Raw genomic sequence first — 24,035 nt, 5'->3', positions numbered from 1 at the left:
GCAGAGAGATGCTGACAGTGGGGGAGAGTGTGCACGTTCGAGGAAGATGGCATACGGGATATTTGAATTTTCCTCTCAGTTTTCCTGTGAACCTGCAACTGCTCTAAGAAACTAAAGTCTTTAAGAAAAAGAGAGAGAGAGAGAAATGGGATGGACATGGCCAGGAGCCTGTAAGGACAGGGTCAGTTAGAAGAGATAGTGGTGCCTCCAGGGATAGGCGAGGCAGAGAGCGATGTGGATTCCCAGGAGCCAGTTGATGCACTGGGAGACACAGAATTCAGCCAAGACGCTTGAAGAATTGAAGAATAAGCTGCTCTTATCAAAAATCTGATAGAGAGTTGATAGCATTATTTCCAACTCTCTCTGACCCACAGCCATCCTCTTTCTAGTTCATTCCTTCTCTCTGTGCACCTTTCTATTAATTGCATTTCATGTATACTGTGTTCTTTGTTGCTGTAAGAATTGGTCTGCTCACAATCAGTAAAAAAACAGGAAGAGTAATTTATTAAGCTTTGTATTTATGATTTGTGCATTTTCTATTTATGAATACAGTTTATTTAAAAGTGAAAAGAATGATTCTGGATGGAGGTTGAAATAAATCAAGGATATTATCACATCCATTCACGGTTCCTTGGTAGATTCCAGCAGTTCACAGATAAAGGTTTTGCATATGGTAGAAATTAGCATAGGATGAAAGAAAACTGGCATTCCAGGCTGAGCTCTGCTGCTAGAATAATTGTGTGACATGGGCAAGGCGTCAGTCCTCTCTGAGCTCAGATTTTTCTCGTATGTAAAGGAACAAATGTCCCAAAGTCCCTATTAATATTCAGTATGATAGAGGATACAACAGCTCTCACCCTCCACTAATCCCACGACGCTTACTGAAACGGAATCCCAACTCCTCCCCAACTGCTGATTCCCTTTCCCTGATATTTTAGAACAGAGGTTGGGAAACATTCCCTGAAGAGGCCAGGGATTAAACATTTCAGGCTTTGCCAACCCCTGGGTCTCTGCTGCAAGTACCCAGCACTGCAGGCGTATTAAAGCAACCACACGAATTACGTAAAGGGATGGGCAGGCCTGTGTGCTGGTAAACCTTGTGTACCAAAGCTGGTGGGCTGGACTTTGCGTGCAGGCCCAGGTCTGTCCCCTTCTGTTCTAGGGAATAACTTTTTTGGCAATCAGAGCAGTTTCCCCTCAGCATTTATAGGGAAAAACGTATGTTCACAGTAATTAGATAAATAGGGCACTAGAGAGTTGGATGTGGAAGGAAGGAAGGACGGAACCGAAGGAAGGATGAAAGGAAGGAAGGACAGATGGACAGAAGGAGGGAAGAAAGGAAGGATGGAAGTACGGAAGGAAGGAAGGGAGGAAGAAGAAAGATGGATGGAAGGGAGGACAGAAGGATGGACGGGCAGAGAACTTTGTGATGGAGCACTGGGAGAGGACTTCCAGTGACATCTGCCATGAGGCAGGGGACTGTCAGATTGGAAAAGGCTGGCTTTGGCGTGGAGCTAGCTGCTGTATTTGGAGCGAGCAGCTGGGGGGGGGTGTGTGTGTTGGGGGTGGGCACAGCTGTCACCCTGTGAAAGAGGTGATCTAGCGCAGTATGATGCCAGGTCCCAAGGGGAAATTTGCGGATTATTTGTGGAGGAGGGGATGGAAGAGGAGGGCTTGTCCTCATTTCATAGATGGAGAAATTCCACCATGCGGCTCCAGTGCCACTTTCTAGGGAATCTATAAGGGAATCTGAATTTCATGAGAAGGATCTTGAATTTCGCTCCTGAGAGAATTTGTTGATGTCCTTACAAGTCCCGTTCTCCTCAGAGAACGAGTGTTGGTGGGCTCTGGGGGTCCCTGTAGCCCTTCGCCTCCTTGATGCAAAGTGTTATTGAGAGTTGATGACGTGAAGGTGGGAAGGGGGCTCGCAGCGCTCACCTGCGCGGGAATTGGAGCCCTGGTGCCCTGCCTCCCGCCTGGTCGCGGGCTCTGATGCTCGATGCTCGCTTGATGCTTGATGTGGCGGCAGAGCCTGGAGGGAAGGTGAGAGTGAACTTACACACGGCAGCAGGAAGTCAGGCTCTGGTCTCTCTCCGAGCCTTGAGGAAGTGGGCCACTGTCTGGGGGAGGGAAGCTTGGACTGTGTCTTCAGGAAGGACAGTGTCCTTCTCTGTGCCACCTTATAGAAGCAGAGCTGGATTTGGGGGGGAATCTTCAACACTTGGAATGTGATTAAATTGATGAACCAACAACTAAAATTTCATGCAAGCCATGCGCTTAATATAGAATGAGATTACAGTTTGCAGTCTCTTGCCCTAGTTCATTAATATTATTTCACAGACTTAAAAAAAAATCTGCTGTGCACATATATGCAAATCATATCAAAATAGTGTTCTTAGCTGAGTGTGCTACACCTGCTGATTAGGTTTTTTGACTGTTGTTGTTGGTTTTGGTTTTTTTGGGGGGGAGGGTTGTTTGTTTCACTGGAATTGTGCCCCTAGGGTGGCAAGTGAGATAATTCAAATAGTGTTTGAAACTGTGGATTAAACCGTTTCCTGAAGGGCCATTGGGAGGCTTTTTCCTTTGATAGATACTGGGCTGATTGGCATGTCTTTTTTCCTGCTGTGTTAAAACAGGATGAAGAAGATGAGCAACATTTACGAGTCGGCGGCCAACACACTGGGAATCTTTAACAGCCCCTGCCTGACCAAAGTTGAGCTGCGTGTGGCCTGTAAAGGCATTTCCGACAGAGACGCTCTTTCCAAACCAGACCCCTGCGTTATCCTCAAGATGCAGTCCCATGGGCAGTGGTTTGAGGTAGGCACGGCCGGTGAAACAGGCAGAAGTGTGGCGGGAGGGTTGACTGGAAAACGTTCTCAAACTTCCTGGCTTCAGATGGTTTATTTTGGTGATGTGAAAAGTTCTGGATATGAATTGTGATCCCATTTCTGCTTGTATCGTGACGTTTTCGTACTGTGGATATCTGGACATTGACCCTGAATTTGTTTGCTCATTGTAGACACAGTAGCCCCTGGGGCAGGGTGGGGGGCTGACAGGGGCCATCTCATACAGTGTTTATTTTTTGGAGAACTTAGTATTAGCTAAACTTTATCGGGTGCTTATCAAGTCTCAGGCACTGTTCTAAGTGATTTATGTAAAACGACTCATTTCTTCCTCACAGCAGTCTTGTGAGGAAACAGAAAGGTTAAGGATTTGCCCAGGATTGTTCCCTTTGTAGGTGGAAGATCTAATATTTGCACCCTAGCACCCAGGCCCCAGGGCCTGAGCTCTTCATTGCTGTTTTATACTCACGGTGGCCATGACTGTGGTCCTGGTGGTTTGCGTGGCAGTCTTACAGGTGGGATTCTGCAGCTGAGCTTTGTTCGCTTATTTAAAAGTTGAAACATATTGGACGAGGACTGGTTTTAAGTTTTGGGATTGTTGTTGTTGTTGTTCTAGTTTTGATTGCAGGTACCTGGTGTGAGGGAGCGATGTTTTTTAAGGGTCTGGTCTGGGGTGAATGGGGGAATGGGAAAGGGGGAGTGTGCAGCAGAAGAAGCAGGTATTATCATCTCTAAGGGAACTGGACATTCAGGGGCATTTGGCTGAGGGATTTGAAGCCATGCTGAGTAGAACAAGAGTGGACACCTACCTGGTATGGATCCCTGAGGACACTCTTGAGTGCTTCTCCCATCTGTCTGCAAGTAGCTGAAAGGTGCTCCCCTAGGGGCAAAGTCTTCCTCTCCACAGTGGAGAGAAGGCTTAGAAGACTTCACAGCTCGCGTGTTTCCTTACTGGCACACAAGTGATAAGAGCCATTTCTCTGGAAGGGAGGTTGGACAGACGTTGGTGAGCAGATGAAATTCAGGTGAGGCGGCACTGTAACGTGCACGGGGCTGGAGGACAAATGGGCAGCCTGGGCTCTCAGTTTAATTTTGGGCTTATCCAGGACTTGTCCTGGAAATATAGAAGCAGTGACAGCATCTTAATGTATAATTTTTTTTTCTTTTAAATATTCTTTTAAATTTCTTTTAAATATTCTTTTAAATATTTTTTCTTTTAAATATTCTTTTAAATATTTTTTCTTTTAAATATTCTTTTAAATATTTTTTTCTTTTAAATATTTGTTGGTGAGCTTTATTGTCTTTTATTTTTTATTTTTAGAAAATCTACATTAGGAAGAAGACACTCTTGGAAAATTAGAGGAAAAGAGTTCCTCCCCTTTACCTAATTCATCTTATATAAATACTCCCTTTGCATAATTTATTTGTTACTTGTATGTATTTCTTTTCAGTCTTTTCCTTCTGGCATTCATATTCTTCCATGATACTTATCATACATGTAAATTTTTTTCCTGGTTTTATTACCTAGTAGTATATGTTTTTTTCCATATTGCTGTAATAGTCATAATTATAGTTTTTAAAGCTGCATAATATCCCATCCAGGCAGAGGAGGTGCGGAAAACGTTGCCTGAATGGGTGATGAGGAGGGATGGCATCTCAGGCCCCCATCCAGGCCCATCAGTGAGCAAACCTGGATGGAAGCCAGTTGGCCAGGTTGCAGGGAAGGGTCTGGAACACACTTGAAAGCAAAAAGGCGAGTGACTAGCACACAGACCTCTGACCACTCAAAGTGACTGGGAGAATCATGCACTCAATCAGCAGTCGTGCACATTGGTTTATTGCTGACACGAACTTCCTGGTGCAGGTTCAGTGACTGGCCCTCTGCTAGAACTAAGAGGCACCTGACAGTCTGTTTGAACCACATGCCCACGACTGTCTGTGTCTAGTGAAGGCTGGCAGACACGGACGTTGCCTTGGGGCATAACTGATGCGTGTTTTCCTGGATCTGTCCCTTAGAACGTGTCTGAGTTTACAGAGAAATTTCTGGGTACAGAATTACAGAACTGGAGGAGAACCTTGCCGAAGAGGATTCGTGCTGGCCGAATCAGTTCCTGGGTGTCTCTGTTGTGGGGAATCTTGTAATTGAGTAAGTGAAGATGAAAGAAAAACCTGAGAGGCTAACCTGATTTGCATCATGAAGAGATTGTTGGTGGTGTCAGGGTAAGCGAGAAATCCAAGGCGAGCTTATCTTTGAGAGAGGGTTTTAGAGTTTGGCAGAAGAGGTGCTGTGGAGGTCAGCTTGGTCCAGCAGACATCCCTGCAGTGATGGGGATGCTCTCCACTTGTGCTGCCCAGGCAGGTGTCACTGGCCACAGGTGACTCCTGAGCTGTGAAAGTGGGCTGCGTAACTGAGACACTGAACTTTTTAATTGTTTAATTTTAATTCATTTAATGGTAAATGTAAATGGCTAGTGTGGTTTCAGAGTATCTTTGGCATGCTAAAGAATTTGACTGGGTTGGGAAGAAGAGGAAGGGGAGTTGGTACAAATGTTACTACCACAGGCTTTTAATTTTGACAGCTCAAATTCTTTTGGGGAAGACGTATCTGGAGATTGGACATTTCTTTTTTATTACTTGTGAAGGCTGGCCTGCCCTTTTTTTCCAGCAGGGAGAAGGCCCTGTTGTGCCCTAGTTTACAGCTCAGGTTGCTACTGGAATCGTTACATTGCAACTACCTTCAGATGGCTTCCCAGATGGAGGGGAGCTTCTTGCTCTTTAGTTGGCTGTGTAGACTGTTAGCGATGAAACAGAATCTTTGTTCTTCTAAAGTGCATCCTAGAAATGTAAGCCTGATGGTTGGACTCAAAAGAACCTGCAATCTGACCTTCTGTGCTGTTAATGGTATGAAGGATCAATAAGAATACATAGTAGTTTGTGTCTCTTCATCCCTCACCTACGTTGGCCATCCCCCCGCCCCCGCCACTGGGGACCACTCGTTTGTTCTATCTGTAAATCTGCTGCTGTTTTGCTATATACATTCTTTTGTTTTTTATTTTTCAGATTCCACATATGAGTTATAGCATACAGTATTTTTCTTTCTCTGACTTCTTCCACTAAGCAAAATACTCTTTAGGTCTGTCCCCATTGTTGTAAATGGCAGAATTTCATTCTTTTTTTATGGCTGAGTAATATTTCTTTGTGTATGTGTGTATATGTGTGTGTGTATCATATCTTTTTATCTGTTAAGGGTATATTATACAGCACAGGAAAATATAGCCATTATTTTGTAATAATTTTAAACAGAGTATGATCTATGAAAATGCTGAATCACTACACTGTACACTTGAAACTAATATACTGTAAATCAACTATACTTCAATAAAAAAGAGTCAGGAGGATAAATCTGTGTCTTGGGAATATTGGAAATCAGTTGTTCTGAGCTGCAGAACAGATTGTTGCTCTTGGAGACCAGCAGGGCTTGAGGGTTGTGTCTGAGGATCGAGGAGATGGAGAGGATGCTTTTTGTTTCCTCTTAGACTATAAAGATGAGATAGTGTTTTCTTGGGTCAAACTTTTGTAAATCTTTAACAGCCACAGTTGTAATTGTTAGAAAGATGGGAAGGGAAACACATAGCTTGGAAATGCATTTTGCACTCAAGAGTTTCAGACCTACCATTTAACTTCCTTCGTTTACTTCATACCCATTTTAAAAACTACCTCCTGTACCCTCCTGGCCATATAATGGTGACAGTAAACGGTGCAGTTGAATGTGAACACACTTCATCCTCCAACGAAGAGTGGAAACAATTTCCCCCTGCCCTGCAGTGAGTACGAGTGTTCACTAACTTCTGGGAACTACACGGGACACCCAAGTGGAATAAATGAACACTTCTCAGGGATCCAAAAGACAAGAGCCCTTGTGAACTGAAGACTCCTGTTCAGTTTCCTGGAGCACATGCTCTGTGCCCTGGGTACGCAGATATTCTTTATGAAGCAGAGTAAGCTCGTCATACAGTGGCTCTTGGCAGAGATCTTATAAATGGCGGAGTACTTGTCCTCACTGGAAAAAGGCAAGTGATTTCCCCCCACGACTAGAATGTTCCTCAGTCACCTTTAATTCCATTTTTCCATTTAATTTTAATACATAGTTATTGAGTTCCTCCCTAGGAAGTTCTGTGTAATTCTGGGGACAAATTCCCTTGCATCTATTCCATATGAAAACATGATGAATCAGTGCTTTGGTGTATTGTTGGTAATAACAACTGTTAGTAATAATTAGTGTGGCTATGTCTACATGTCAATTATCAGTGGGCATTAATGCGAGGTTATTGTTTATAATAATAATATATCTGTATAACACTTTGCATTCACAAAGCCCATCTACTTACATTATTTCATTTATTTCTCATAGTAGCCCTGTAAAAAGGTGGTGCAGATGTTGCAATTAACCCTAGATGTACTGAGAACTATGAAAAATACATAATTTATGTCCTCAGAGACCTCAGAGTCCAGTAGAACTCACCCCATCTTAGAGACAGAGGCTGAAGCCCCAGTCACGTGAACTGGAGAAACAGGGCTGAAAACCAGGTACTAACTTAATCTTTTACTTCCCTGGCAGGTGTGGTGGGTAGGCTGTAACAGAAAAGAACAAATCTGACTCCGTATCAGATCTGTTTCTTTGGCTCTAACCTTGTGCCCTGTTTTCTAGGCGTAGTCTTGCCGGCTCTACACCTTTTGTAAAACAATGTTGCCTTTGGCCTGAAATGGACAGGAGAGCCTATTCTCTGGGCTCTGACCTTTAAGGATATGAACACTTTTGCACTTACATAAAGATAACAAGTTGCAGGATAGAAAATAACATTTGTTTTGTTGGAGGTTTTACAGGGGCACCATGACCTGACTCACTGTGGACGGCTGCAAGAACAAAGATTCCTACACCAAGAAGTTTGCAACACCCAACCACACCCCCTCCCCTTTTTAGTATAAAAGGAGCCGGTATGCTGACTTGAATAAGATGGTTCTCTAAGACATTAGTCTGCCGTCTTCTCAGTCTGCTGGCTTTCTGAATAAAGTCGCTCTTCCTTGCCCCAACACTTCATCTCCCGATTTATTGGCCTTTTGTGCAGTAAGCAGAGCAAGTCTGGACTGAATAACAGGCCACTTCAGGGGTTCCAAAACCACGTTTAGATGGGGTGGAACCAAGCGTCCATCACCCCTCCATCGTCCATTACTTCCCATCTTCTCTCCCCACCCCCTCCCCAGGCGCCATATGCCTGGCATCCTAATTGGCAGCACAGAGGAGAACTGGGTCTGGGATGGGGTGGGCTTGCCCACTCCCAAATCAGTGGGCTCTGAACGTTTTTCAGCAGTTCCTTCTTGGCTGGAGGGCTTGTGGAGGAGTTCTTGGAACAGGTGTCTTTAATGGTAGTGACAGTAGTGGGGTGGTACTAGTTTGTGTATGGAGCCAGGAGGATGGAGCCCAAAAGAGCAGTTTCACCTGTACCTGAGATACTCAGTTTTCCATGGCTCCAAAGTGCTAGAATGTTATGCAGATGGTCATCCAAGAGGAACATTTAGGTGGTAACAAAATAAAGTAGCTGTCCATAATTATTGATACCAGCTTTGTATTAGTCATTTTACATATTTTCTTTCTAATCTCACAAGTACCCTGCAGTGTAAACTTTATTAAACCAGTAAGGGAACTGAGGCTGGGGCAGAATTAATAAATCGCCTGGTCATGCAACTAGTAAATAGTAGAGCCGGAATCAGTTTGATTCTAAGGTCCGTGTTATCTCTATTTTACCAGAGGCTGCGAATTTGAAGCTAAAGGCCTGTATCTAATCTCCAGACATAGTTTGACCTTCATGATGTTTAAACAAGTTTTGTACTGGTTGACAAAGCCTGTGTGCTTACTCTTAGTCAGCCTCCTTCACTCCCTGGGGTGACTCAGTATGGCCCCTAGATGTATTTGAGTTTCCACCGCAATCCTGTACATCCTGGGCTGGGTCTTTGAAATGTCGTTAACCTCTTAGTTGTGGACACAGGCAAGAGCTGAAAAATGAAAAGTCAGTTAAAGCATTCCCTCTGGATGTCAGAAACAGGCTTCTTTCTCAAAAGATTCTCTGTTCACACGCTGACTTGCTGTGTTCCAGAGGCTAACACCTCGCATGACAGATGATAAAAAACAACAGTTTTCTTCAGTTGTTCACAAAGTTTCCACTGTGGTTTCACATCAAACTCCCATCTGGGAAAACTTTGATGTTGCTTTCTACCTCCCCCTTAACACGTCCTTAATAAGAATAATTTCTTTTCTTAAAAAAAAAAAAGTTAATTTTGGTGATATTAAAGATCTTACCCTGAGCACTGAATAGAAAACAAAATGAAATATTAGAACCAGAAAATATTCCCTTCCTGCTGCTGGAGGTCACATCCCTGTAACTGGAGACTGTGGGGCTGTGGTGCTCACTCCGTGAATGATGTGCTTGACTGAGGGGGAACAAGATTATTGGGTTGTGGTCTGTGTGACTCAGTAGCTTTCTTATCACTGAAGTCTCCCCTTTGTCCATGTTACAATGTCTGAGAGCAGAATTGCACAAGATGGGAAATTTGGGGCTGCCAAGGAGAACAAAAACCAATCTGAACTGAAATTTTGGGTGGGCTGCTAATTCTCGTGGGAGCTGGAAGGTGATTTATCAGCTGGTAGGATGACATCTAACCTCCTGCCAAGAAGAAGCACCTTCACGTGGGCTTCACTGCCTCCTTATCTTGAAGAAGAGGCAGGACACACATTGGACATTCAGACTCAGCGCTGGTCAGCACAGGGTTTTGTGATGGACCTCACGCCCCGTGTTGAGTGTTAAGATGGAATACGGGTCAGGAAAGAACTTGAAGAGGCACCTGTGACATAGCCGTCTGCCTCCAGCTCAGACCACCTGCCGAGTTTCAGATGAGAGATATTTTCAACACCTTTCCTGGGTGCCTGTTTTCAGTGTTCATCTAGAGTCACTATTGACAGTCATCCTCTTAAAATTTTCTTTCCTTTGTAATTTTAGTCCATGTTATCTTATTTATTAAGTGTAATGGGGGTTTATCAATCATGCCACTTCAAATATATATGAAGAGGAGTTATACCATGTATCAGGCACTCTGCACAGCACTTACATGTGTCACCATATGCAATTGTCAAGACAGCCCTGCAGGTTGGCCTCCACAGATATTTTATAGAGAGGCACGAAAGAATTAAGCAGTTTGTTCAAGGATCGCATAAGGAGTTAAGTGGGGGAGTGATGACAGACTGAACCCTGAGTGTCTGACTCCAGACTGCTTCTCTGATCCTCCGAGAATAATGAGAACCTTCTCTGAGTGCCTGCTATGTACTCTGTGCTGGGTGTTCACATGCATGTCCGCAGGAGTCTCACGACACTGTTGGGGGGGAGGACTGTAGTCACCCATTTTGCAGGTGAGAAAACTAGCACTCACCTAGGAAAAGTACATGTCCAAGGTCAGAAGACTAGTGAGAAGTGGTATTATCACAGTACTGTATACAAAATGGATAAACAGCAAGGACCTACTGTGGCGCGCAGGGAGCTATATTCAATCTCTTGTAATAACATGTAATGGAAAAGAATCTGAAAAGAAACATATATGTTTGTATATGTATAATGGAATCACTTTGCTGTGCCCCTGAAACTAACATTGCAAATCAACTACACTTCAATAAAAAATTAAGGGGGAAAAAAGTTTAAATGGAATTAAAAAAAAAAAAAAAGAAGTGCTGTTAGGCTCTGACCTCAGCTTTTCCTGCCTCCTGCACCCATGGAGGTGGACTACCCAGGGCCACGAGTCTGTAAAGTGGACGTGTTTTCCTCTCCTCAGAAAATGCAAGGATTCACTTAAAACTGTTTGCATGTATTTATGTCAGAAATTAAGTTTGTCTTGGGGAGGATTTGGAACCTCCTTCTCAACCCTGATTTATGGGGGTTCAGCCTGACTTTCCGATGATTCTCTGCGGTGCACAGCAAGGTGGTTCAGAGCTCAGGCTGCAGGGCCCGACTGCCTGGGCTGAAGTCCTACCTTAGTCGTTATTAGCTGTGCTAATAGGCAAGTTACCCAGACCTTTCTGTGCCTCAGTTTCCTCATCTATAAAATGGGTCTCTACCCTATGGGGATGATAATGCGGTTAAAGGAGTCAGCACAGGCAGAGTGCCTGGGACAGTCATGAGGTGCCCCACTTGTTAACGGTGGGATCTCGGAAAGCCACCTGACATCTCTGAGCCTCTCCTACCACCCCCACGTCTGAACGGTTGTTGTGGTGATTAGATGCTTGACTGGCAGGACAGTGAAGAGGCTGAGGCTGCAGGCTCGGGACTCGGACCCCTTGGGTCATACAGATGCCTCAATTTCTCAGGGCCTGTGTTCTCACCATCTGTAAATGGACATAACAGTAAAACCTGCTCCTTGGGTTTATTATAAGGATGAAATGAAATTGATGCCTAAGAATTGCTTAGCAGGGTATCTGGGGCATAGTGAGTGCTTAGTAGATATTAAATGTTATTGTGTTTAAAGGAGATAATTGTGCAAAACTAGCATGGTTAGCACTCAGCATGTAGACAGTATTATCAGGTAATACCCACGTGAGATGTGTTTAATGCCAGCAATGAGCTTTTGGTCTCATTCGTCTGTGTACAATAAGAGAACTTCAGTAAAAAAAAATGTAACCCGTCTCTAAGTTTCTGCCACGCCTCTGACTAACCACTTTGAATGCTCTGTTTTGGCTCTTCTGGTAGGGAATTATCCCGGCCTTTCCTCTCACTGCCCTCCCCACATTTTGAAGAAGATGAATAGACTCGGAGCAACGTCGTTCTCTTGCCTGTGTTTGCTTATCTGTGGACAGAGATCAGAGAGGCCATGCTGATAACCCCGCCTTTCCATCTCTGCCTCTGTGCCAGCATCACCCCCACTGCTTGGCAGTCTTGGAAGAGAAGTGACAGGAAAATTCTTCCTTTCTGGAAGCTCCAGACGTTCTTTGGGTCAGTTTATAGGCTAATTAAATATTTTATCTTGATTCAGGCTCAGAAATGTTCAAGCCCCTATCTTGGCTAGTCTTTCTTCAAATACTTGATATTTCAAGAGCTTCCTCTATCAGAGAATTTTCTTCTTGAGTGTGAAGACCTGTCCTTCTCCTTAAAAGATTACAGTTTGGGAGTTGTGTATTGAAGAAAGAAAATGTGGTACCTTTTTAACATCCGCTTTGAATTCCAGCCTTTTCAGAACAACTTCTGAGGAACTGGACTTTGTGGTGGGGGAACCTGTGTAAGCCTGCCCCTGTTGAAGATTTGCTTTCCAGATTGTTCCACGTATTACTGCCACATAACAATCACACTAAAATTTAACAGCTTAAGACAAACCATTTTATTAAACTCATAGATCCTGTGAGCTCAGATGAGCATAGTGGGGAGGGCTTATCCCTGACCCACAGTGTCCAGGCCTCTGGGGAGCCTTGAGGGCTGGCAGGGTTCAAGGCTGGGGGCAGGCAGGTCATCGAAGGCCCTTCCCTCTCATGTTAGTCTGGGACTTCCGACCGGAGCATTTGCATGTGGCCTTCCATGCTGGTGGTCTCAGGGCAAGAACTTGGAGCTACCTCTTAATAGGAGGAGTGTCGGCTGTGTTCTGTCCAGCTACACCATGGACGATACCTGGGAACATTAGTTACCTCAGGAGCCCATCTTCTCACAGGATCCCGTGATCACCTTGAAGGGACGCATAGGAGGAACGTAGGCGTATGGACAATCCCGAGTCCCATTCAGTGTGCTGTCTTAGAGGCTTGAAAGATGTGAACTAGAACTTGTCAGAGGAAAGACTGTTGACTGTGAATGTAGACTGTGGGAAAGGCATGGCCTCCCGCAGCACAGCAGGAAGAAAACAGAAGCTGAAGTCTCCCTCCTGGTCTTAGACACCACTTTTAAGAATATTGCACTTAAATGAGACCATCATTGATGTGACAAAGAAGAGGAGGAAATAAGAGAAACTTGTGTCTGCGTGGCCCTTCCATAGCCTTTTCCATTGATTCCTCACCACAGCCTACTAAAGTCAGTGCTATTATTTTATTGCCAGTTTGCCAGTGAGAGAACTGAGGCTCAGGGATGTCACAGTAACATCTCCCAGACCACATAGTCGATACTTGTGGAACCTGGTCTCTAAAATCCCCTGGCTTCACATTTTGGCTCCTTTGGTTGCACTGTGGTCCTCTCCCACGGGTGTTCGTTGTCCCAGGCCCCGTCTTCTTAGAAACCGGAGCATCCGTGGCTGTGGGAGCCACCTGAACCTGAACACAGTCGTCCCCATTTCTTTGCTACTTGGTCCTCTTGTCCCCTCCCTGCCTACTACCTTGAAACTTGCCCAACCACATTTTCCAGTGCTAGTAAATATTTTTCACAATGCTTTACTGGCATGAGACCAGTTTATTCTGTAGATGAGCCATGATTCACTCAACTGCCCACTAGTGGTGCGTGTGTAAGTAGTTCATTTTTTGATTCATTCAGCAAACACTTATTTATTGAGCTCCTACTGTATGCTGGGCACTGTCCCGTGGGCTGGAAATACAGTAGGGCATAATACATGGCCCCAGCTTCCGTGCTGGTGAAGAGCATAGAGAATAAATAAATGTATAATCTCGTCAGATGAGTGCTGTGATGGAAAATGAAGCTGGGGATGGTGGAGACTGCTGGGGGGCAGGCTTCTCCGAGGAAGCAATGCTTGCACAGGAAACTGAGCCAGTGAAGATGGGAGTGGGCCCTCTGGTTGTAGGGAAGAGTGTCTGACCGAAGGGTGAGCACAGGCCGGGCAGAGTGACAGAGATGTGCTCGGCCTATTTAAGGAAGAGCAGAGGCAGGATGGGTGGGGAATAGCAGGGTTGGGAAGCAGGAGAGAGGGGAAGTGATGTTGGGGGCAGCTGGGGCCAGAGTGTTTAGGGACTTGGAGGCCACGGTAGGATCCTGGGAGTTTCTGGATCTTATCCCAATGTGATGGGGTGGCGTTGATGGGGTGGTGAGGAACGGAAGTCTTGGAGCAGGGAAGTGATTTGCGTTTTTTCTGTGGGGGAGGGGAGGTAATTTGGTAATTTATTTATTTATTTATTTTACTGGAGATACTGGGGATTGAACTCAGGACCTTGGGTATGCTAGGCAGGTGCCCTACTACAGAGCTGTACACTGTTTGCTGAGCAGACCATGCACAGAGACATGAGCAGGTATCGAGGCGACTGAGGAACTCCAGCGTCTGTCCAAGGGAGAGGTGTAATAGTCTGGACCAGGAGGTAACCATGGAGAAGATGAAAAGTGGTTGGAAATGAGGTGTATTTAAAAATAGACTGTAAAATTTGCAGGTGGACTGGATGTAGCATATGAGAAAAGGAGAGGGATGGAGACCGATTCCAGGGTCCTGAGCAGCTGGGTGACTCATGGCAGTGCTGGGGGAAGGGCAGGCCGTGTCACGGTTCCCCGTGCCCAGGCTTCTAGTGGTAAGAGACAGGCTGCTTCAGGTGACGCAGGTCGCAGGTGATCTGTCCTCAAATCCCAGCTCTCTTACTTACCAGCTCTGAGATCTCACACAAGTCGGTTACCCCCGTTTTCTCATCTGTGTAATGACAATAAAAGTACCCACATTGTGAGGTTGTTTGGAGGATTTAACACACAGCAGTACCTGGCGCTTAGAATCAACTGCCAGCCATCAATGTAATATAATCCTGTTAACACTTAGGACTGTTTCCTTAGAGGAGGTGTTGGATCAAAGGATAGACACACATATTAAGCTTTCAAAATTACCCAATTCCCTATCTGGAACAATGATACCAATATGTTCCTGCCAGCAAAATGAGATGTGAAGGAGGAAATTCTTAAAAAGAAACTCCCCAGAGCTTTGTCAGCCCTCCTACCCTCATCAGAGAATGTCTTTCGTTTGGTGTGACTTGAGCTCACTTAAGTGGTTCTAATCACACTTCTGTCCTTCTCCTTCCAAAATTATCTTTATATTAGTATTATAATATGACTGACATAATATAAATACTAATATAATGAAAATCTAACTAATTATTAACATGTTTTTATTAATATACTGTGTGTGTGTGTGTTTGCAAGAGTAGGAGCTTGGACGAGATAGGTGTGGGTTATGTGTGTGTCTTAGAACTGAAGACTGAATCCAGACTTCTCTAGGTTGTCCTCTTTAATTCTGAATGATCACTGTACTGGATGCTGTGCTTTATTTTAAGAGACAGAAATTGATTTAATAGCCTGTCACATTATACAACACAAAAAGAACTTGGGAAGAGAAAGCACTCTGGTATTCTTAGTGGGAAGAAAAATATTGTGACAGCTCCATGGAGAAATCTTTGTGCACAGAAAACTGGTAGAAATTATGGTGAAGAGTTGAGGATCTTAGGAAAATCCATGCTTCTATGGAGTAAATGTGATCTCCACTCCACAGAGCTCTACATTGTCTGAGACCATTTCCCATTCTTAAATAAGGAAAGTAGGACCTGGAAACTCCAACTTTCTTTTTTTAATTCCTTAAAATCATTTATTCCATCATCATCATCTCATCTGGGGTTTCTAAAGTATTTTAATTAACTGAGGTGGGAGAGAATAACAACAAATTATGATAATAATATGCTAGAATTGTACAATTTAATCAAGGGAATTTAATACCTTAGCGTACACTCTGGCATTCTGGAGAAGTCAGCTTGTATGTTAGTGAACAAATAAATACCAGGGAATAATACCCGCCAGCCACCAGGAAGACACCTCCCCTTGGATTTATTGCTTATTGGCACAAGGGAGAACACTCTCCTTGGGGAACTCTGAGGCATCTTAGTAAGAGAGTTTGGGGAAGTTTACCAAATTTGGGCTATTGTTAGGTGATTTGGGAGAATATAAGGAAGGACAGCTTTATTCTGGATTGGATGGAAGCCAGGACATTTTTATGATTGAGATCCCAAAAGATCAGATCTAGGAAAGAACAGACCAAGGCTAAAGCTATAAACGATACAGAAGAAGCTATAGTCGCTCCTTTTAACCAGGATGGGAGATGTGTGGTCATTGTTATGGCTTGCACAGGGTTTATGTTTTTGTCTCGCTCCGGTACAAGAGCACAGTGACCTTGTGTACATGGCTCTGGGAAAGTTTTTTGTTCCCTGGGACACTAAAACCTAGCTGTGCGTGCCAGGCCAGCTCCTAGCAGCACCAAGGTCAAGCTGATAGCGCCAAGTCAGCTCACCAGGACAGCTCCCAGGTGTCAGGGACAGCTTTCCTCTGGCTCAGTGAAACTTGGAAGTTAAGCTGTTCTGTTTTAAAAACACATGCTTAACAGTGGACCGATTTGTTGACCAAAGCAAGATACCAACCATAACAAGTCTTGGATCCAAACAAAATGATCTTTTATTTTTCAGCTGTCCTTATCATCCAAAGAATGATATTAATGATATCAGTGTATGTGGATTCTGTAAGTTAATTTTAAGTCTTCAATTTAACCCCAAGTGTCCCTTCTTTTTCTTCTTTCTTTCTCTGATTAGCTACAGGGAAAATTCCCAGGAGTTCTTCTAAAAACATTCAGGTTTCTGCTTATCTTTCCTATAAAAATCTTTGAAAGAAATACACTAAATATGAAAATGAGTGTATGTATATTGACACAACATTGTAAACTGACTGTACTTCAAAGAATGAATGAGTGAATGAATAATAAAGAAATGCCCCAAGTCCATCAAACAAGGTATGTGTTTTCACAAGAAATCTGAACAGGAGAGTTTTTTTGAGGATGAGATAGATGGCTTAATTTCTATTCCATTTGTTAAGCCACCTTCTAGTTATGTTTTGTGGAAAGTTATTTTCCAGATGTTCCATTTTATAAACATCACCTGCTCACTGACATTCACTCAACGAATGGCTAATGAATACCAGCCATGTGCCCCGACCCTCCTTGCCACTGGATGTGAGGATGGACAGTTGTGGCCCTGTCTTCATAAAACTCATATTCCTCAAGGGACAGAAAAATGTGTGAACCAAAATACTCTTTAAAAGCTTAGAGGAGTCAGAGGAAAGTATATTCAACTCTAGATTGGGAAGAGGAGCCAGGGAAAGTTTTATAAAGAAGATGCTACATGAGCTGGATCTTAGGTGATGGGTCTGTCAGGTGGAAGGAATATTATTTAAAATGGGAAAATTATGAAAAGGAATATATGTATGTATATGGATGATTGAAGCATTATGCTGTACACCAGAGACTGACACAACATTGTAAACTGACTTTACTTCAATTAAAAATAAATAAAAAATAAACAAAATAAATGTGCAACAAAGATTTACTGTATGACACAGGGAATGATATTCAATATCTTGTAATAACCTATAATGGAAAACAACCTAAAAAAATCTATCACTGAATCACTATGTCATACACAATATTGTAAGTCAACTCTACTACAATAAAAAATAAATTTAAAAAATAAACAGGGACTATGTTATGTGCAGAAGACTGACTTCAACAAGAGTGTGCAACCCCTTCCAATCACAAACCTGGACATTCTGGTAAATGACTCTTGGTAAGACTTTGTGAAAGGACCATCATCTTCTTGGCTACAGCTCTGCCCAGGCCATACCCCCAGAAGAGAGTATCTCTTCTATTTTTAAAGACCTTTTGAGAAGTGGAGTGCACAGTCATCCTAGGAGGTTGATGGGCTTTGAGTCACAGAAGCTTATTAGCACAGATGGTGTTCAACAGCTCTCAGTGGGGAGAGGAAGGGACATTCCAGGAGGGATCAGGGGCCAGTTTTGAGGATTTAATCCTTTGAATAGAGAATAACCCTGATGCAGCCTTGAGCTGGAATTAGATTGCTTCTGTGCCAGACTTCTCCTGTGAATCTACCACAGGAGACTGGATACGGTACTGTCAGAGGAAACAGCTGACTTCTTTTACATCATGAGATCTGGGGGAATGGTGGAGAAGCATGAATGGAAATAGATTTATGTGAGTTGCAAGATTTCAGCCCCAGTTACACACAGCCTTACTCATCCAACCTCCTGTATTGTTCCATACTCCCTTCCTTCACGTCACTTAATCATATTTTTGCCTCTTGGATAATCTCACACTCTGGTTTGCACTCACTGACAGACCCAAACACTGAGTCTGTCTGCGTTTTACACAAACACACACACACCCCCTTATACACTTACAGGTCCAATTCATAGTTAACTCTGGTTAGTGAGCTTATTCCCAATTGAAGCTGATTCAAAGAGTCAAACAGTAGGAGACAGTCTCTGTTATACATTTGATGGACACTTCCAGAATAAACATATGAATTTTCTAGGTGTTCTGTATTCAGGAACTTAGAGTTGGAGCAAGGTAAGATCTAAATGGCAAGACTTTTGTCCATCTCACCCATCACTGAATCTGCAGCTCCTGAAATAGTGTCTGGTTCTGGTGGGCACTAAACAAATGTTTGAATGTATCGTTGAATGAGGTTTCCTCGTACTTGTAGAGACTGTTGGTGTCTCACCACTGCCGAATTTAATCACTTAGAAGTTCTTCTGTGGAGATCAGTGCACCTTGTCTTGTTGTAGCACATTTGTTCTCAATGGGAATATCTTACGTCTTGATAGCATGTGGGTTGAGGATTTGTCTTTCTGTTATTTGAATCATCTAACTGGTGTGAAATTTTGTTTCAGTCTGTCTTTTGGGAAGCATTCTCTGGTAATTATTTTAGGTAAACTTTTAATTTTACAAATCATAAGTGTACAACTCAAGAATTTTTCAGCAGATGAGTCCAACTGTAGAACCAGCACCCAGATTAAGAAACAGAACATCAACAGAACCCCGAGCCCCCTTGTGCCTCCTTCTGTCTACTACCCCTTGACCTGTGTCCTGACTTCTGGCAGCACTGATTGTTTTTGCCTATCTCTGACTTTTATACAGATAGAGCCTGCTGTATGTCCTCTCTAGTGTTGGGCTTCTTCCATCCAGCTTTGGATCTGTGAGATTCCTGGTATTGGGTATAGTCCAGTTCATTCATTCTCATTGTTGTTTACTCTTCTGTTGTGTGGATATACTGCAGTTGATTTATCCATTCAGCTGCTGATAGATTTGGGGTTTCTAGTTTAGGGCTCTTAGGAATAATGCTGCTATGAACGTTCTCATGGGTGATTTTTAGAGTGAGCATATTGATATGTTGCTTTGAGATAAATACCTAGGAGTATGATTGCTGGGTCGTAAATGGAGCAAAGGGTTAGCTTTAGTAATTATTTCCAAACTGTTTTGCAAAATGGTTGTACAAGAGTGTACTCCCACGAGTAGTGTGTGAGAATTCTAAGTGCTCCACATCTTCCTCAACATTTGATAGCGTCTGTCTTTTTTATCTTCCATTCATGCAGTGTGTAGTCACAGCCCAGTGGGATTTTAATCTGCGTGGTCCTGGTGAATACCAAGATGAGCACTTTCATATATTTGTTGGGCATAAACATTTTATGTAAAGATTTTTTAGTTGTATCTCTGTTGTGCATATACATTCACAGTGCCAACAGTCACTCTGTTTTCAGCTATTTCTAATTCACCCCTACAGTAGTTATTACAGTAATAAACAGGGTAATTCTTAGCTATCACAGTCATTTTTGCCATTACTCGCGTATAGCGGAACTTTAACTCACGAGTATTACTTACATTATTGATTGCTATTTATATTATTAATATGTCTTTCTACTCAGAATGCTCTTCCTGACTCATAATTGTTGTACTCATCATTTGTATTACATCCTTAGGCTTTGTAGTAAACCACGCTGCATCTCTGTACCAGCTACGAATGCTTTCAGCTGCGAGAAAAGGCTAGCCGGCTTTGAACAAATATGGGTTAAACTTCCTCCTGTAACGACAAGTTGTTGGTGTTGGGTCAGCTGCCCCACGTCACCATCAGAGCTGAGATTCTTTTGCATTTTCTTTGTGCCACCCTCAGTGAATTCGTTGGCCTTTCTTTCCTGGAGTTGTTGCCTCCTGGCCCAAAACAGTTGCTGAGTTGCCACATATGATGCCTACCTAGGAAAAGTGGGGACGGGCAGTGGGCTATGCCATCTGTGTCTAAACCCCTTTTTCAGTGGGCAAAATTTTGTCCCTGTAACCCTGACCTGCTTAGATGTTAGGGGTCAGCTGATGGTCACTCTGTCTTTGGTTACTACTAGACGCAAGGGAGGCTGGGGAATTAAGGGGCTGGCTTTGTATCTCCTAAAGCAGAAGGCAGGGAGGAGGTGTTGATTTGGTGTCAAGGGAACAAAATGAAGTGTTGCTTTAGACTGTTAGAACAGCATGGTACAATCAGCTCCCCCTCAGCCTTGAAGGAAGTAGCACTGAAATGGCTTTTTCAAGGACAGATAGTGTCCTTTGCTCATGCTTGTGCTCTTCACACCTGGTGCTCGGAGTGTGATTCAGGGAGCACTGGTGGGTTCTCCCGAGCTGTTTCCTCTGAGTAGTGATTCCCACACGTGGTTCCTTAGATCCTGCCACCTTTTGTCAGTTACTATACAGACTAACCTTCAGCAAAATTGATGATAAAACACACACATACATACACTTTCAATGAAAAGGGGAAAAGAATGTCTGAGCAATGAGCAGCTCTCACCAAGAAAGAAAACAAGGAAGGAAGGAAAGAAAAAAAGAAAGAAAAGAAAGAAAAGAAAGAAAGGAAAGAAAGAGAAAGGAAAGAAAGAAAGGCTTGCCTTCCATTTGGTTGTGGTCAGAATTTTGTATAAACTAGATCCATACCATTTGCTTTTGCCTGTTACCAGTAAATATGGGATCTTGTTTGTCTTTGGAAAGGTAGATCATTTATTTTTTAAACTGTACTAATGAGTAAAGAAAACAAAAACACCAGCCAATAAAAGCCTAACAGCCTATTGAAAGTTTTTAAAAGCACAGTGAAATTTCTCATGATAAGAGGCAAAATGGTCTCTATTTTAAAGTTCTTTTCCAGCTTTATTGTGTGTGATTGACAAATAAAAGTTAAATATGTTTACATTTTACAAGGTGGTTTTTAAGGTGTGCAGTGTGGTAATATAATATATGTATACCTTATGAAATGATTGACACAGTCAAGTTAGTTAACACGTCCTTCACCTCATGTAGTTACTTTTGTGTGTGTGAGCATGCTGAGAACACTTAAGATACACTCTTTTTGGCAAACTTCAGTTATACAGTCACATATTAACTATGATCACGATGCTGTACGTTAGATTCCCCAGAACTTACTCATTTTATAACTGAAATTTGAACCCTTTGACCAGCATCTCCCCTATCTCCACTGTTCTACTCTCTGGTTCTGCAAGTTTGACTCTTAGATTCCACGTATAAGTGAGATCATTCAGTATTTATATTTCTGCACCTGGCTTATTTCACTTAGCATAATGTTCCCCAGGTTCATCTATGTTGTCATAATGGCAGGATTTCCTTCTTTTTAATGACTCAGTACGTCCATTATGTGTGTGTGAGTGTACATATATATGGGTACATATGTACATATATATGTATGTGTGTGTATATCTTTACATACACACACACCGTGGTATATGCATCACACCTTCTTTACCCATCCTTTCACTGATAGACACTTAGGTTGCTTCCATGTCTTGGATGCTGTGAATAATGCTGCAGTGAACATAGGAGTGCCAGTATCTCTTCAAGATACTGATTTCATTTCCTCTGGTGATATACCCAGAAGTGGGGTTGCCCTGTCACGTATGGTAGTTCTATTTTTAACTTTTCAGTAAACCTCTGTACTGTTCTGCATAGCAGCTGCACCAATTTACATTCCCACCAACAGTGCACAGGGGTTCCCTTTTTCTCCACATCCTCGCCAACACTGTTTCTTGTCTTTTTGATAATAGCCATTCTAACAGATGTGAAGTGGTGTCTCACTGAGGTTTTGATTTGCATTTCCCTGATGATTAATTGTGTTGAGGACTTTTTTTAAATAAACCTGTTGGCCATTTGTATGTCTTCGAGAAAATGTCTGCTCGTGTCCTTTGGTCATTTTTAACATCAGGTTATTAATACTACTTTTTGTTATTGAGTTGTATGTGTTTCTTATATATTTTGGATATAACCTCTTATCAGATATATGGTTTGCAAATGTTTTCTCCCATTCCATAGATTGCCTTTTCGTTTTACTGATTGTTTCCTTTGTTGTACAGAGCTTTTTAGTTTGATGTAGTCTCACTTGTTTCTGTTTTGCTGTGCTTTTAGTGTCAAATCCAAAAAATCACTGTCAAGACCAGTGTCAAGGAGCTCACCTCCTATGTTTTTGTCTAGGAGTTTTGGTTTCACGTCTTATGTTTAAGTCTTTAATTCATTTCAAGTTAATTTCTGTGTGTGCTGGAGACAAGGGTCCAATATCCGTTTCTTGCATGTGGGTGTGCAGTTTCCCCAGCATTGTTTATTGAGAGACTATCCTTTTTCTCTTGTGATGTTCTTGGCACCCTTGTCAAAGAATAGTTAACCTTATACATGTGGGTTTACAGCCAGGCCCTCTACTCTCTTCCATTGATCTGTGCATCTGTTTTTATGCCAGTACCATACTGTTTTTATTATTGTAGCTTTTTATCAGAGTTTGAAATCAGGAAGTATGTTACCAGCTTTGTTCTTCCTCCTCAGTGTTGCTTTGGCTATTTGATGTCTTTTGTGTTTCCATACAAATTTTAGGTTTTCTTTCTATGTCTGTGAAAAATGGCATTGGTCACCTGCAACTAACATTGTAAATCAACTGTACTTCAATAAAAAATAAGAATTTAAAAAATGCCTTTGGGATTTTGCTAGGGATTACATTGAATATGTAGATTGCTTTGGATGATATATGCATTTTAATAATATTAATTCTTATAATTCATGAATGTGAGGCATATTTCTATTTATTTGGGTCTTCTTCAGTTTCTTTCATAAATGTCATGGTTTTTAGCTTATAGATCTTTCACCTCTTTGGTAAAATTTTTTTCCTAAGCAGTTTATTCATTTTGATGCTATAGTTAATGGGATTTTTTTTCTTAATTTCCTTTTTGGGTAGTTTGTCTCTAGTGTATAGAAATACACAACTGAATATACATCAGGTATCTTTTGTGATCACAATTGTATAGAACTGGAAATCAGTAACAGGAGGAAAACTAGAAAATTTGGAACTATGTGGAAATTAAATAACATGCTTTTGAACACCCAGTGGGTCCACAAAGAAATAAAAAAATATCTTGAGACAATTGAAAATGGAAACACAACATACCAGAACTTATGAGATGCAACAAAAGCAGTTGTAAGAAGGACGTTTATAGTGATGAATGTCTACATTAAGGAAAAAAAGAACTCAAATAAACAACCTAATTTTATATTTCAAAGAACTAGAAGAACAGTCTCAGCCCAAAGTTAGCAGAAGGAAGGAAATAATAAAGATGAGAACAGAAATAAATGGAATAGAGTCTAGAAAGACAATCGAAAAGATTATGAAACTAAGAGCTTTTTTTAAGATAAGCAAAACAGACCTTTAGCTACACTAACAGGGAGGTGGGAAAGAAAAAAAAAAAGAGGAGACAAACAGTGTGGCTTCTTAACCAGATTATCTTTTCCACCACCCCACAGAGATGCTTTCTTTCATTTAGCTTTTTTTTTTTAATGATCAAGTATTTATTTAGTGTACTGCGTGTTATGATGAAACCCCACAGCATTTAGAGTTTCAGGAGCCCAAGCTAAGCCCCACATCTCCTGCATGCTTGTGGAGGAAGCCAGGGCCAGTTACTCAGTATCTCAGCCTCCAGCTGCCTTATTGTAAGGTAGGAATAGAGCCCATCTCGTAGGCTTATTGAGACAATTAAATGTCATGTTGCAAACCCCTTAGTCAAGGCCAGATAGCAAAGGTTTTGAATGTCAAGTTTAAAGATCTTACATCTGTAGACAGTTTGGGTCTGACAGTGGAGATAGGTATGTGGACAATATTTATCAAGCATATACAGGCAATTTTCCTTTTTTGCTTGATGTGGCTTTAAGCCAAAGTCTTTCTAACTTCTCCCATTGTACAGGGAACTCCAGATATGAATTTTAAATTGAATTCTTTACCGTAAAGTTGTAATGGACTATGTTCAACGAAACATCTTTGTAGGTGAAATGAGCGTATTAAGTATAACAAGA

The 24,035-nt window shown here is 42.3% G+C and overlaps 1 protein-coding gene across 2 annotated transcripts in view; it reads left to right on the top strand.

Moving 5' to 3' along the window:
* CPNE4 (copine 4) overlaps positions 1-24,035 on the top strand; it is a 381,982-nt gene that overhangs the window by 104,730 nt on the left and 253,217 nt on the right. For both annotated transcript variants that reach the window (XM_010961247.3, XM_074372416.1), the window contains exon 2: positions 2,637-2,817. In XM_010961247.3, the coding sequence (XP_010959549.1) occupies positions 2,637-2,817 (181 nt within the window). The remainder of the gene's footprint in view (positions 1-2,636; positions 2,818-24,035) is intronic.

The sequence above is a fragment of the Camelus bactrianus genome, chromosome 1 (genome assembly GCF_048773025.1).
Source record: "Camelus bactrianus isolate YW-2024 breed Bactrian camel chromosome 1, ASM4877302v1, whole genome shotgun sequence".
In the NCBI taxonomy this organism is placed as follows: Eukaryota; Metazoa; Chordata; class Mammalia; order Artiodactyla; family Camelidae; genus Camelus; species Camelus bactrianus.
This window is presented reverse-complemented; position numbering and strand designations above follow the sequence as displayed.